The sequence below is a fragment of the Zerene cesonia genome, chromosome 8, assembly GCF_012273895.1.
Source record: "Zerene cesonia ecotype Mississippi chromosome 8, Zerene_cesonia_1.1, whole genome shotgun sequence".
NCBI classification, from domain to species: Eukaryota; Metazoa; Arthropoda; class Insecta; order Lepidoptera; family Pieridae; genus Zerene; species Zerene cesonia.
Window position 1 is genome coordinate 953,051 of NC_052109.1, and position 16,506 is coordinate 969,556.

General features: G+C 39.0%; 1 protein-coding gene across 5 annotated transcripts in view; it reads right to left on the bottom strand.

Moving 5' to 3' along the window:
- Window positions 1-765: 765 nt before the first annotated feature.
- Window positions 766-16,506, bottom strand: part of LOC119828553 (neurexin-1) — a 91,850-nt gene continuing 76,109 nt past the window's right edge. For 2 of the 5 annotated variants that reach the window (XM_038350737.1, XM_038350738.1), the window contains exons 11-28: window positions 14,789-14,908; window positions 13,492-13,684; window positions 12,628-12,819; window positions 11,337-11,480; window positions 10,919-11,133; window positions 10,121-10,238; window positions 8,416-9,015; window positions 7,967-8,167; window positions 7,639-7,755; window positions 6,979-7,157; window positions 6,522-6,693; window positions 6,155-6,372; window positions 4,843-5,031; window positions 4,130-4,236; window positions 3,211-3,449; window positions 2,523-2,792; window positions 1,371-1,513; window positions 766-1,084 (exon numbers count right to left, since the gene is read on the bottom strand). In XM_038350737.1, the coding sequence (XP_038206665.1) occupies window positions 902-1,084; window positions 1,371-1,513; window positions 2,523-2,792; window positions 3,211-3,449; window positions 4,130-4,236; window positions 4,843-5,031; window positions 6,155-6,372; window positions 6,522-6,693; window positions 6,979-7,157; window positions 7,639-7,755; window positions 7,967-8,167; window positions 8,416-9,015; window positions 10,121-10,238; window positions 10,919-11,133; window positions 11,337-11,480; window positions 12,628-12,819; window positions 13,492-13,684; window positions 14,789-14,908 (3,600 nt within the window). In that variant the 3' untranslated portion in view covers window positions 766-901. The remainder of the gene's footprint in view (window positions 1,085-1,370; window positions 1,514-2,522; window positions 2,793-3,210; window positions 3,450-4,129; window positions 4,237-4,842; window positions 5,032-6,154; window positions 6,373-6,521; window positions 6,694-6,978; window positions 7,158-7,638; window positions 7,756-7,966; window positions 8,168-8,415; window positions 9,016-10,120; window positions 10,239-10,918; window positions 11,134-11,336; window positions 11,481-12,627; window positions 12,820-13,491; window positions 13,685-14,788; window positions 14,909-16,506) is intronic. The other 3 variants (XM_038350741.1, XM_038350739.1, XM_038350740.1) reach the window with 3 other exon arrangements.

Here is a 16,506-nt window from a genome sequence, read left to right on the forward strand (position 1 = left end):
AAGAGAATAAAATAAGGTAAACAGGAGTATCTAAAAATTTCTTATCTAAGAATTGTTTCTCTAGTTTAGTTCGGCAATGAAGAAGACTGAATGCCCAAAATACAACCAGCTAAAAAGCAACTACAGGTATATTCACTATTGTATATAAAATTAACTACGCTGATATGTCCGGTCAGAATTGTATGGACACGCAAATAGAACGAGCGATGATTTCATGAAAGTTCTTGTTTAGCCACTGCACGGCTTGGACACGCTCTGAGAGTTGATTTGGAGATAGGTGATGTTTGAATATTGAGCATAATTGTAACAATGTCTTTATTTAATATAAAACCATTAACATTTTTTTTAAATCGAAATTTTGAACAAATTAAAATTTATTTCGGCTAGTTTGTTTTCCTACATCCTAGGTCCTAATTGGTTTGTTTAAAGTCAATTTCTTAACTTTCACAGCTTTATTATTTATTTGTTGTAAATATAAATGTTCAACGAACTTTTTATAGTGATTTTAGAACTTTATTCGTGGTTTTATTGATATGATCTTTTTCACTTCTAAGACAGAACAGAACTTTTCTTAACTTCATTATCATCAGTTTTAAAATCTTTCAAGCTAAGTAGTTACAATATTATATTGTCTTCATTTTCTAGAAATGATATTATTTAGTTCGCTGCCGGCGTAGGACTATTGCGAGATATGGAAATTTCATAATTTTTTATTTCTCTGAGATCTCGACTCGAGTCAACAATGATGACCACAATCATTTGAGATAAACGAGTCGATACTGAAGCGCGGAAGAGTTGTTTTGGTTAGTGTATAAAAATTGATGACTATTTTTTTTTTGCTCTCATCGTTAACATTAACATCACCGACCACCAAATCACCCCCCAGCCGGTTGGTTGGGGCCTACACGTACCACTCCTTGATCCCGTCCCGCTTGACGGGCTGCGGCGCGAGCGGCGCGGCGCCCCCCCGCCCCAGCGCCAGCGGCTGCAGCCCGCGCGCCCCGCCGCCCCCGCCCCCATTCCCGCCCCCCGGACCCCCCACACCCCCCGCCAACCCCGCGCCCGACTGGTAGCTCGAGTGAGCCTGGCGGAGAGAGATACCCTTGTTATTGGGTAACATAATCCCTCACTGATGATATTTGCAATTGAATATATTTGGACAAGTTAAAAAAATAACAAGAGAAAACTTTATTTTGGTGTCACTTTTCCACCGTGACTGTCACCATCCCCAAGAAAAAATCCCATATGTATGTGAGCAACAAAATATGGGTAAATAGATCCAATTACAGTTAAACAATTAAAAATATAAACAACTCAAATAGATTCTTTATTATAATTTAGCATTGAAACATAGTAGATATAATAGCTACCTGGTTCCCCAGCAAGGCGGCGCTAGCGCTCTGCTGGTAGCTCTTGTCCTCCGTCACCTTGTACGAGGGGTCCAGCTTGAACATCAGCTTCAGCACTATTATCACTATCAGGATTATCGCTATCAGTACTGATGCTACGATACCTGTAATGAGTCATTATTTAACAATTAGGCAATTTTATTATACAACTTTTGCTCGCGTGCGTTAGTAGTAGTTTAATAGATGTTATTATACATATAAACCTTCCTTTTGAATAAATCTATCTATTAAAAACCCCATCAAAATCCATTGTATAGTTCTAAAGATCTAAGCATACATACATATAGACGCGGGAAACGAGTTTGCTTTATAGTATGTAGTAAGTAAGTAGTAATGTAGTAAAGTAATAGTAAGAGAATACGATACACTATATTCAACGCACGTAAATGAAGATGAGAGAAAACAAAAAGGGGACATGATATTGTAGAATAGAGAAAGACGTGATACAATTTTCAGTCAAGTAAGGAAAACTGAAATTTAAGATTAAGTTTGGAACATGTTAGACGTGTAATATAGATTAATCTAATGTGTATGTTAAGTAAATAAATCCTGGCATCAATTATTAAAATATGTATCATAGTGTTTTCTTGTGTTCGATTTTACGCGAGTATTATAGATTAAGAAATTAAAGATATGCTATAAATTGTTAGAAATGTCGGATTTAATAATACGATAAATAAATCGCATTTAAAATCCGTTAAAAAGTCTTTAATTCCGAACTACATATCTTGTTCAAAGTAAACCGTCATTTCCTTTCACATCTCATTTATATTCTAAGTTACATTTTAAGCATATGATGACAAATTAAATTTATTTATTGACCGTATTGAAAGGGAATCATAATTATAACGATACTAGCTGTGCCCCGCGGCTTCACCCGCGTCAGTCCGTATCCCGTAGGAATATCGGGATAAAAAGTTGCCTATATGTTATTCCAGTTGTCCAGCTGTCTACGTACCAAATTTAATTGCGATCGGTTCAGTAGTTTTTGCGTGAAAGAGCAACAAACACACACACATCCATACAAACTTTCGCATTTATAATATTAGTAGGATAGGAAGGATTTATTTCAACCAAATCACCTTCCGAAACATTCCAAACATCATAGCTTACCAACAATCGTAGCAAAGAACTCGGACTCCGGTGGGACAACTCTGTTGTCCGTGGCTTTGGGGTGGTACCACTTGGTGGTTATCTCTGGTTCGTGCCCATTGTAGCCGGGGTAACTTCCCGGGATCGCCTCATCGATCCCGTACGGCGATCTCGTTGGTATCTTGGTGTGTCTGTGGTCTTCGTAATCCGGTATCTCCTCTTCGGTCGTGTGCGTCGACTCCGTGTGTCGCGTCACTGTGGGCGTGAACTGGTTGCTTGTGTGCGTGTGCTCTGCAATTTTGATTTTTGGTGGACTTTATTAGAATCGTTAGGTATGTTTTGGATTTATCTAATTCCGCATGAGATTTATTATAGCTGTATCTATAATATGCATTTATTTCATGCATTAATGTAAATATTATTTTATTTTGAAATTTCCGTTGCGTAATACATAAATGTATAGAGGAAAAAATCTTCAGAACGGCTTGAGAGATCTGGATGATAGCATGCAAAAGGACACACGTATTAAGTGTAAAATTTAATTTCAAAACAAAGCGAGTAAAGCTGCCAGATCAAATTTATATCCATAAAGAATCATTTATTTAAATACAATTTCGTAATAACATGATTGTATTCAATTTAGAGCAATATTTTTTGTTGTCCTGTCTAATAATTTAGTTATCACCAATAACAATATGGTAATATATACCTTCAGTAGGCGTAGTTCCCTTCTCAGGAGTGGTAGCAGTATCCACAGTACCGGCGTGCATGTTGTCGTGGTCGGGCAACGTGGTGCGGTCTCGGCCGTGCTCACGGTCGTGGTCGTGGTCACTCTTCGTCGTCACGCTGCTCTCCGCGTCCGTGGAGCTGGATATGGCCTTGTCCACGCGCTCTGTGGATATCGCCGTGGTCGGTGACGTCATGCTGTGAGTGATGCTGATGCCCGCCCTGAAATTGGAAATAGCATTGATTTTATAAAAAAGCAAAAGTATCATTTAAAAAACCTCCTCCATTTAGGTCTTTTTGAAGAATTAAAAAAAATGTAATAAATATAAACAGAGATTAGGGTAGAATTTTTTTTTTTTTATTTCATAGCGGGCAACTGAGCTGGTGGTTCGCCTGATGGTAAACGATCACCACCGCCCATGAACATTCGCAAAGGTAGGGCCTTTGCGAATGCGCTGCCCGCTTTTTGGGGTAAGGGAAAAGGAATGGATTAACGACTGGAAAAAAGGAATGGACTGGGACGGGTGAGGAAAAGGAAACGAGGAAAGGAACGGAAAAGAATACGTTCTGTGATGTGAATACATTATTTTTTTATGTCACAGTCGGCAATGGAGCTGGTGGATGGTCTGATGGTAAGCGCTACCACCGCCCATGAACATTTGGAGAGGCGTAAGGTCCATTGCAGACCTTACGCCTCTACAGATGGATTGCCGGCTTTATTTTTACTTTATTTTTTTTATTATTTATCTATCCAAATCATTTAAATTGGGAAGGGATTAAGAAAGGATTGGCGAGAGAAATAAAGGAAAGTACTGGAAAGGGGAAGAAAAAGGATATGGGCCGTAATTTGAAAGACAAAAAAAAAATCTTTCAATTGTTTGATAATATTATTTAGTTCTCACGTTGTTATAGGATGTTCTGGCTCTGTCACATCTTCTCCATTCGATCCAGACCCTTCGATGCAGTCTTCATCATCGCAAGGTTTCATCAGTTTCCCGCTGACATCTCCCTGGAAACATAAATTAAACATTTGATACTTATACTACTTAATACTGCGGTATAGAAAGACCATCATATAATTTAATTTTTAGTTTAATTTTAAGAGAAATTTATACATAAAGCATTGAAATGCTTAATATATAAATTTCTCGATCGTCCTATAAATTGATCCTTCGAGCCAAATGCTTTTAAAAGATGTTCATGGAGTAACCGTTAAGTTAATAATGTCGATATACATTTATTGTAAATGTAACAACACGTAAAAACATCTAACTTTTAACATATGTAACTTTTAGCGCAGGCATACATCATAGAACAAAAAGCCAATCTCCCGTTGTATACATAAGGTAAAGAGAAGCCTGACACACCCTGTATCGCGTTACTCTCACAAACCTCCTTATTATAACTATCACTTAAAAAAAAATTAATTTCTCACAAATTTTTAAAGATTAGAAAAAAGCATTGTTTCGGTTAGGCCAAAGGCCGCGGGTTCAAATCCAGTTTCACAATCAAATTTTTTTTATTTTTCAAAATTTCCAAATATGCAAAACAAAAACAATCCAACAAATTGTCATATATACAAAGGAAGGGGGTGGGGGGTGGGGGTGGGTATCACCTTGCGGTGCGCGGGCGGGCGGCGCGTGCTGGGCACGTACACGGGCGTGATGAGGTCGTCGCCCGAGCCCGCGTCGGGCAGCGCGCACGCGTCCTCGTCGTCGTCGCGGCAGCCCGACCCCGCGCCCGAGTACACCAGCTCGTCCGCGCCGCCCCCCCCGCCCGCGCCCCCGTAGCCCGACGGCGGCGTCTGCGGACGTGCGATTATATTATAACTAGCAGTCTACCCCGGCTTCGCCCGTGGTACATAATTAGCCTATAGCCTTCCTCAATAAATGGGCTATCTAACGCTGAAAGAATTTTTCAAATCGGACCAGTAGTTCCTGAGATTATTGCGTTCAAACAAACTCTTCAGCTTCATAATATTAGTATGGATTATAATGCTTCGCTGTGCAAACTTACACGAAAACAATAAGTTAAACCATATAACAAAAAGTAATCGCATCTAGAGGTATTCTTGCTGAATAGCAATCTCCACCAAGTATCTTGGTAGGAAAGAAAATGTACGAAGTTCCTGGGATCATTGGGTTGAGGTATCTATCCTAAAAAGACATAGAATAGATAGAATAGATAGGTTATGAATAATATGCTGTATATAGATTTTATTATTGTAAAGAAAATCGATGAGTGAAATAATTAACAAATGGACAACATATTCTGATCTACACCCAACTTAGGGACACGGGACTTCATTTTATACAGAGTGAAAATTTCTATAATTTATAAAAAAATAAAAAGAAGTGCATTTAAATGTTCTTGAAAATTCACTTGTCCTTGTGTATCTATAGAATGATGGTTTGCACTTAATAATTTTGCGTTTGTATGTGTAAATACTGCTACTTTTCTTATTTTATTATCAACAAAATATACAAAAAAGTTTTATTCAAGGAAAATATCAAACACGAAAACCTACCACATCTTTATAGCTGTGCGATGTTCGTTTAAAAATGTATATTATGAGTTGAGACCGTTTAAAATGAATCGTTAAATTAGTGTCTTACTAATCATCTATATAAATTAGAGTCGGGAATCATGTGCGCAACTGCGTATGTGTCTGTATACCTGTGAGTGTGCACGTGTTCGCTTCAACGTGTATGTGTGCGTATACTGGTACGTACGTCCATGTTCGTGTGTGCGTGTGCGTGTGCGTGTGCGTGTGCGTGTGCGCGTGCGCGTGCGTGTGCGTGTGCGTGTGCGTGTGCGTGTGCGTGTGCGTGTGCGTGCGCGTGCGCGTGCGCGTGTGCGTGTGCGTGTGCGTGTGCGTGTGGGTGCGCGTGTGCGTGTGCGTGTGCGCGTGCGCGCGCGCTGGTCACCTGCTGCATGCGGTTGATGTCGCGGTCGAGCGGCGCGGCGGCGCGGCGCGCGTCCCCGCGCACGGCCACGGCGGGGTCGGCGGCGGCGGCCAGGTCCAGCACGCGGCGCGCGCCCGCCACCAGCCCGGCCAGCACGCCGCTGAACGAGCGCGCGCCGCCCGCGCCGCCGCCCACTATGATGCGCGACATGCTGTTGAATATCGTCGACTGCTGCCCGCCTGCGGACACCGACACATTATTATCACACGATTTTATAAAAAAATTCATATTTCACAAAATTCGAGATAATACATTCACACATATATACACACATAAATAAGCAACAAGTACATAAAATGTTGATATGACAAGAAGCGCGGGCGCTCACCGTGCGGGTGGCGCAGGTTGACGGCGTAGTTGTCGAGCTGCAGCGCGGCGCGGCTGCCGTTGCGCGTGAAGCTGGCCACGTGGTAGGCGCCGTCGTCCACGCGCGCCGCCTCGTCGCCCAGCGGGTGCTCGCCGTCGCCCACGTTGTACACCACGAACAGGTTGCCGCGGATCTGAACAAGTTTATATTTAAAATAACTCTACTGCCGTGCTCTCAATAAAACATCTAAAACTCTATTACTCATACAAAAATTGAATAACATAAAATCAACACACGCACAAACTTACAATCTCTACTTACACAAATCACCAGTGACTCATCAATCTTAAGATAAAATTATTATCCCTATATTCATAAATGACCACAAAATGCGCTTTCATGCAAAACTTTCATGCATCAAAACCACCAGAACACCACAAACAATCCCCATCCCCCCCCCACCCCGTGGAACACTCACAATCTCCATCTGCATATAGTCCTGCGTGTTGGCGGACTCGATGCGCAGGATGACCGCGTCCGCCTTGCTGGTGACGAAGCCGACGGCCACGCGGTCCGTCTCGGTGTCCGCCACGGCGCTCGGCGGGAACGTGTACGTGATGATGCCGCGCCCGGGACCGAACTCGTACGCTATCGACTCTGGAAATGTCGTATTTCAAATTAGCAGTTAGTCCTGTTGTGAGAGTCGAGCACGCTTCGACACGAATTGGGCCAGCTCGCAGCAGAGCAGTACCACACCCCCACCGGCGGCGGCGTGAAATAATAGCTTGCTATTGTGCTTCGAATGGTGAGTGGGGGAGCCGGAAGCCTATTTCCTTCTCCTAACCCTTCCCAGTCCATACCCTCTTTCCAGTTATCAATCCTTTTTTTATCCCTTATCCCTTAAAAGCGGGCAGCGCATTTTCAGAGGTCTGAGCCTCTGCGAATGTTCATAGGCAGTGGTGATCGTTTACCATCAGGCGAACCACCACCTCAGTATGTGCCAGTTTCACGCTAATATATAGAGTGAATATCAAGTAATAAACGACAAAAAAAGATTACATCATAAATCATGTATTTATTTTAAACATATTAGTACAATATTATATAAACAATAGTCACTCTATAATATAAAACTAACCGTCATAACACGTTGGACCCGTGAAGGACGTGAGGTCACAGTCACACACATAAGTGTTCCACTGCTGCACGCACACACCCTTGTTGGCGCAAGCGTTGTGTGTGCATTTTGTTGGACCTAAAAAATATATCATACATAAATACAAGCCATTATTTTATTACTTTTCGCATCTTACTGAATGGCGGAAAATTTAATCAAATGTTAAGATTGGCAGATACATTTCAAAATAATCATGAATCTATTTAAGTACATAATATGTTCTATATTGTATATTACCATCAAAGTATTATCGTAGACAACACTCAATAAAAATGAATTAGTGGCACACCTTCACATCCCGAAACTAAAGATGAACTAGGCACAACGGCATCCTCAATCAAAGATGGAGACTCTCCAGGCAAATCTAAACTAGACATGCAACCCTCGAAGCCCTGTCTGGATAGGACTCCTACTGGTAATGAAGTATACATATCCTTAGGCACCCCACCAACATACAATACGCTGTCTAATTCTAGCATGAGATTTGAACCTGAAATAAATAATAATTATGAAACAATTTGTAAAATACAATTATACGACAGGAAAATATACAAAACTTTTTCTACAGTTTTAAACAATTGTATGAATAATCTAGCTAATCCAGCACTGATTTTCAACAGCCAATAAAATATTTAATATTAATTTTGGTTGTTACCAGTTGTTTTTGTTTAATTTAGTAGATTAATATAAAAAACATTAATAAGTACAAGTATTTAGATACTCATTTGTTCAACTCACTTGTAGTGTGCATTTCTAAATCGTCGTCAACTTGTAGTGTATGCACTTTAGGCGTGGGACGTCTTATAGACACAGTATGCCATCTATTGTCATTTAAGAAATTCTTCAGCTTATCCTTCATAGTGACCACACCGTCGCCAAGATTAAACACACAATGTATATGCCCATTCACCAATTCAATCGCTATGAAATCTTGCTTTTTCCCACCATTATAGTATAGAAGACCATCCATGTCTGTTGTCCGGAAATAAAAATCTAAATACGTATTAGCATATGCTTTTAAAAGTGGCAGTCCAACGTACGTGTGTTTCGATTTAAACGTGACTGCTTTGTACACGTTAAGAGAGTCGGGCTTTATAAATTTCCCAGTAAATATAATGTTGGATGTATCTTCGATATTATTGTTTTCTTCGGTGGATCCAACTCCCAGCGTCTTTGCAAGATCTATGTATTTTATGCCATTAAAAATAAACTTTTGTAAGTATCCAACAAAGTTTGGCAGTGTTGACGTCATTTGTATTTCTTCTTCCGGATGGAATAGACCACCGAGATGAATGGTCGATATTTCTAAAGTTGATGCTTTTCCTAGAATTGTTTCAGCTGGAAAATCAATCAAAACATATTATAGTAAACCGTTTAACGCACAATAAAATTCACAACATTGACTCTCAAATAAAAATAATTTAGCAAAAGTAAAATCCATAGATCCCTGACGCTTTCAAATTTATTTACATAAACATCTATAGCATAGAGTTACATTTGGAAGAGCAAAGCTTAGTAAAGTCGCTAACAATAGAAGATTTTAAGAAGTCAAAGTTCAATCTATGTTTCTTTTGTTTTCATATCGATGCAATTTCACTTGAAAATGATTTAACAAATAGATGACTAAATACACATACCTTTCTATTCACAACCAAGTAACAAAGTATGTATGACGTTTGCAATTTGGTTGCATGAATGACACACTTCAATGAGTGGAACCTGTTCTAAAGTGCTGTAGTAATGAATATTGGAATGAGATACACGGATGATGTAATCATTACTCATTCAATGGTTAAAAGTAACAGAACAGATACCACTAATTTAAACTACAAAGAGTACTACGGGGGAAAGAAAGTCTACTGAAAAGAAGAATTGAGAAGCATTAATAGAACTGAAAAGTGAGATACAGTGCCAGCTAGAAATAAAGGAAAATAAGCCTCTATACTACATCTAAAGGACGACTAACATCGAGGGTCGCTTATACAGTTTCTTGTATGTTCGTTATATCATAGTTTTGTAAAGTTAGCTCATTGGGTTTTACATTACCAACTAATTGACTAAATTTAACTTATACAACGACTTAACAACAGACAACATTTTAACTATTCATAATCTCATTCGTTCAACATGATTTGTCTTAAAATGCACAGACAACAATTATCTATACTTATTTAGTTAAATTTAAAATTTCACTTTTGTGTTCAGAATTTATTGCAAACAATTTTCTTTAGATTTGATAAAAAATAGCTGCTTCATTTCTCAATTAAAAATTCATCAAAAAAGTTCCCTTGCAGCAGCATTAAACCAGGAACAGTAGTAAAAAACTTCCTAACCTAACTCCAAAATATCTGAAAGATTGAAGAGGAGTGCCCTACAAGAACCAACCTTATCCCGTCTACATAAGGGTCAAAATGAAAGGTGCGGGTGTCCCGTGCATACGTACATAACGTACCGCGCACCGGCTGCCCGCCGTCTACCTGCAGCTTGAGGTTGGAGGCGCGGCGCGAGAAGCGCACCGTGTGCCACGCGCCGTCCGCCACGCCCGCGCCCGCCAGCAGGTTCTGGAACAGCGCGTGTTCCGGCGAAACACTCAGTGTATACGTGGAATGCGCAGGAATCAAGCTAAAGCTCTCAAATTACAAATTTCGCCTACAGAGGACTATGTATTAACACTCCCTACTAATTATAAATGGGAAAGCAACACTTGTCAGTCTGTCTCTGTACAGTTTCTTTTGTGAATGCGGGCGCAATCGCAGAAGGAGAGCTGGAAGCTTATACGGAATGGAGTAAAGGAAATGTTTTTAAAAATTGTGAATATGTAATTCACTAGCTGCGCCCTGCGGTTACACCCGCCTAAGTCCGTATCCCGTTGGAATATCGGGATAAAAAGTTGCCTATATTTTATTCCAGTTGTCCAGCTGTCTGGAATGGATGGAACGTACCAAATTGATCATTGCAATCAGTTCAGCAGTTTTTGCGTGAAAGAGCAACAAACACACACACATCCTTACAAACTTTCGCATTTATAATATTAGTAGGATAGTAGGATATTAGTAGAAAGTAGGAAGTAAGATAGTATCACACACACTACCATGCATTGGACACATTAGGCCATGTACTATTTCCTTAATCAATGGAGCCGTAAAAAGTCTTAAGAATACATACCGAGCTAATAGTGGTGGATCTGTACTTTGTTTGTGCTGAAATAAAAGTTTTTTTCATCATCATATTATTCATTTACCTTCTCCCTATCCCCCAGCCTCACGCTAGCCCTGACCCTCCCGGCAGCGACAGCCAGCTCGATCCTGTCCGCGGAGTGTTCTGACGCAGTCCTCAGAAGCAGGCCGGCTTTACTCGTCTTAAACCTAAGTAGCAATTCCTCAGTCTGCGTCACGTGCTCTGGACCTAACGACGCTGTGAGGTGCTGACTGCCGTTGAGGAATATTGTTGGTGATTCTGAAACCCAAATTAATAAAATTTAATGCCAAGTGTATATGTTAACTTATTCAAAATGGCAAGTAAAGTTTAAAATATTTTTTTTTATTTAATACGATGAAAGTGATTCAGCCTTACAACACAGGAGATTTATGCTTAAATTGTGCATTCATAAAGCTCTAATTAACATCACCCACGAATTTGCCCCAAGGGGCTGTACTCACCGCGGCCACAAGTGGGCCCCCCATAGTTAGTGGAGGAGCAGTCGCAGAGCGGCCGGTTCCAGCCCTCCGAGCACACGCCGCCGTGCTGGCAGGGCGAGCTCACGCACTGCTTCATCAGCACGTGGCAAGCTGGACGGACCGACGCTGGAAGGAGATAGTTTATATATAGGGCAGTAGAATACGTTTGCTAAACAATATGAGAAATGTACTGAAAAATAAGTTTTCTTTAATATGAATAAAAAAAATCAATGATGATTGAGCCCGCGCCTTTCGACCGTGAACGAAGCGGCGAAAGACTCAAAATTTACAACTAAAACCTATATATTTCTATATAGTCTTAACGAAACAAATTGTTCCTAAAATACAAGGATTTTTAAATGAGATTATAAAAAATATAACACGTCTCAAATTGCAGCAGATATTAATATATAATACAAGACATTCCACTTTAATAAATATCAGTAAACAAATTTTTATCTCTAAATTTAACTTTTTTAAATTAATCCTTACATTTGAGTACTCTTGTAAATATTTAAAGCTATGAAAAGCTGTCAAATGTCAAGTAACTCAAATAGGTAGTAATAATATTTATAAGTTTAACTCGCTTCAGGTAGTTTAAATTCATAAAAATGAATAACAATTTAGTATAATTAGATACATCCTATGTACTTCATAAACATTACGGTATTTATTCATAAATCAACACATGCATACACAAGGTGAATTAACATTAACAAAACTCTATCAATGTATTTTACCTATATTATCACTTTGCAAGATGCATGTACACAGACACCCACACACACACAGTCGGCAGCATGAAATACACGCCAAATACCCAACATAAACAGCACCAAACCATTTTTTTTTTTGAGTGGGGAAAACTTGCATAGATAACCACGGCTTCGGGGAAGGAGCCGTGGGTTATGTCGGATTCCTACCGACTAAAACCCCACTATGTAACGTCGAACCGCTTTTGTAAAACGGCCACGGGAGCCATTATTATGTATACATATAACCTGTATATTAAATTGCAAAATTTACGTTTTTGAAAAAGAGCTACTGTCTGTAGAAACTACTTCCAAACCGGTGGTAAATGTTAAAATTGTATTGCGACGATTCAAAAACGATTCATTAAGGAGTCTAATTGATTTAGTAATTATTTGAGTTTGAGTTCGGAGCTAGTTATAATAGGTCCGCGACCCCCACACTCGCGGCTCCCGCCCGAGGGCTATATCCCGCGGGTGCCGGGTGCCGGGTGCTGGAGGCTGGGGGCTGGGGGCGCACTCACCCGCGTCCTGCTGGCGCGCGTAGGCGGTGAGGTCCTGCGGCTTGCCGTTGAGCACGAGGTCGCGCACGCAGCCCACGAAGCCCTGGCGCAGCGCCGCCGTCCACAGCGCGGGCGGCGTGCGCGCCGCGCTGTACTCCGCGCCCAGCCCGCCCACGAACAGCGGCCCGTCCAGCTCCAGCTGGTTCGACTCGCCTGCGATTGGGGTACAAGCTATACCTGCCGTTCGTTAGATTCACTTGCGATTTGCGTGCATTGCCATTTTTTGCGTATATATTAATAAACTCTAATTTATCTTTCACACTAAAATATTTGTATATCTTATATGTAAAATTCTCGTGTCACAATGTTAGTCTCTATACTCCTCCGAAACGGCTTGACCGATTCCTCTGAAATTTGGTAAGCATATTGGGTAGGTCTGAGAATCGGCTAACATCTATTGTTCATACCACTAAACGATAAGAGTAAGGCAGAACAGCGTTTGCCGGGTACAGCTAGTAAAATAATATAATTTTATCTTTCCTTCTTCAAAAAATTGCAATTAAATAAAATTGAATGAAACTCAGTGTTTGTGAAGTATACTTAGATTTGTTTACTTGCTGTACTTTCAAAAAATAATTCAAGTGTAATTAAACTGGTCCTTTTTTATTTCAGTTATCACAAGATACGTTTCGAAATAACACTGTATTACATTTACAAGGTCAAAAGATTTTACAAGTAAACTATATGTTATAATAAATGCATTTGTTAAAAAAAACTCACCATAATCGAATTATTGAATCTCACATTCATAATAATTAATAAAACGTTTCACGTTTGTTTTACATAATTGTTGTTTCCAATTATCGTATAAACGGAATAATTTACCTGGCGTTTTAAATTCAGCATTAGCACCATCAACGGTCACCCTCCCGTCCCTCCCGGTTCTTCTCAATAAAAATTCGTGCCAATGTGAATCGTCTACCCTCCTCCTAGAGGCTCTCACGCGAACCCCACCGGATCCCAAATCCATGTGTACATAAATATACCCATTCAACATTTCCACAGCAAACAGATCCGCCTGAAATATATAGTTTCACTAACATATCGTCTAGAGGGAGGAAATTTCATATCATCGGAAAACAATTTGATCCAAGCACGCTGAAGGAAGATATTACGTGACGAGGTAAAGACGTGACTACATGAAGGAAAAAGTATTTTTACTATGTTAATAAAAACGGCTTAACCGAGAATCAAATTACATTAAGCCTATAAATTATTATACAATATTAGAACAAAAATGAAAATTACAATGGCGGGGTCACAAAAACCCTCTTGCGGCAGCACGTGATGCATGCAAACAATTTACAATAAATTCGCATTATGCATTTCTTAAACCAACTTAGCATGCAAAGATAAATGTGAAAGCTTTAAAAATAATAAAACCCTGCTTATTCAGCAACAACTAGGGCACAATCATCTATAATGATTAAAAAACGTGTATATGTGATATGTTCATACATTTCTGTTATCTGTGTCGAAATAAACATACGGTGTAAATCTCAGTGTGAATTTGTGTAGGTATTAATAAAGCCTTTTCGTGTAAGCTTTCTATTGACACAGGTCGATACCAACGGCATTTGCTGAAATCCATAGCTCGGGTCGAGTGCTAGTTCGGTACGGGTCGCTGTGCTCAGGATTCTACGTGCACACTCATAACGATAAACACAACACTCCAACGTTTAAAGTGGGTGAAACTTTATAAGGTACCATACACAAATTCCCCTACAACTGTGTCCTTCCATTTTTATCACCTTCACCTACCATGCAGCTTCGTTCAGTGGATAATATTTTCTCAAATATTACGACCCGTTAATTAAAATTTTCAAACCGACTTTATGAGGCGCATTAACGTCAGTCAGAAAAATAATTTATTGCCTTTCCGTTATCCACTGAAGTTAATTGCTAGGGGATTGCAAATTTCAATTAACAATCGCATTATTACTAAATGAAATTGATTGTATATGAAATGTAAAGAAAACTATGCAATCCCCTAAAGCCTGTAATGAGATGAGATGAGAGGCGCTTGAAGTAGAAATTTTATGATTGATTAATGTTCGGTGATGGTGATGATTTAATGATCACTCTGTAGTGATGGTTCAACCCCAAAAGCTTCACCCCTTACCGTGCAACCTACCCTTGGTGGCTTCGCGCCCATATTGAAGAGGATTAAGCCGTTCGGTTCATTCGTGCGGAACTTGAAGGATATTGTTCCCGTTTTCACTGCTTCCCATTTTGGTAAAATCTAAAACAATCCAAATTTTTTAAGCTTTTAAAGTATAATACATATTTGACTATATTATTACACTTGAAAATACACGTTTCTCTAATTTCTTAGCACTTTCCTTAATAACTATATACAAATATACGATACACAATTACAAACATAAAATAGGATCTTTATCACCAATATAATTTATATCTAAATACAACAGGTATGTAAGTATAATAGGCGGACTGACTAGCGCGTGTTATTTATTTTATTTATTTATTTAAATAAAGGCTTACCAACTAGATACATAATTTCTTGTTAAAACTATTAAAACATTAAACTATACATCAACACATTAGTACTTATGTATCTAAATTACAGGTAGGCACAGCTTTACCAGCATTTAAAATAAAAATAAAAATTTGATGTACAGCTACAAATATTGAAATTTAATACAATTAGCTTAAGGCATTCAAAATTTGCTTCTTGAACAAGCTCAATTTAGAAAAATGAACATCAGTGTTACAATCGACGGTAAACATTCTATTATATAATTTTAACATAAGTTGTAATGGGGAGTTCGAACCATATTTATTTTTTGAAAATTTCACGTAAATTGGGCAAAAAGTACTAAGCCGACAGTTATAGATAGGCACATTGAAGCCAATTTGTGACAACAGTGATGGACAGTCTATCTCATTATTCAATAATTTATATAGGCATAGAAGCTGTGAGGCATTTCTGCGCGTTTCTAAAGATTCCATTTTGAAAAAACTCAGTCGTTCATGATAGTTTCTAACTGTATTGTTTTTTATTTCATATAACATAACTAAAAACTGGTTGGCTCTACGTAACTGGTTAAAAGAAATCTTTTACTTTATCCATTAGAGACACGGTGCTAGAAACATTGTTCAGCTAAATTTAAAATTTTGTTATAAATTATTGACTTTAGATAGAAAATCTAAACCGCTTGTCAGTACTACTTCATATTACCGTACATTTCCCACATTTTGATCAACAAAACCATAATAAAGAAGCTAATTTAAAATAATAAACCGCTTATAAATATGTAAACGGTCATTAAGCGGTACGTATTCATGATAATAAAACCGCCCACGTCCTTCATAAATTACTAACGTATGCTAAAAATCTAAACCTAAAATTATTACATGCCATTAGATTCAATCGTAACAGCAATAAGTAACATAGGAACATTACCAATGTCGTATAGCTACATAAATATGTAAGGGTTCTCTGAATTAAAATGATTTAGACAATTACGGTCAGTCGGAACGACCTCGTGTATACTGCCCTTGGTCGAGGGTTAGATCGCTACACTGATAGAAATACGTTTATTGAGCATTGTTGAGGCATATTTTATTGTTCGACGTGTATTTCAACTTCAACGTGAATATTTTGTGTTATACTTTCAAATACCCAGATCCTTCTGAAGTAGAATTTATTGAAATGTAAATTTAAATATATTCACAAGACACTAGCGTAGCAAGACTGATTTAATAATAGTTTCAAAACTTCTATGAACGTAATTTTTGGGGGGGTAATGTTACTCGCGTCCGTAGGATATTACTCTCGAGACCCTACACGTGCTCCCCGGGTTGTGCTAAATGAGT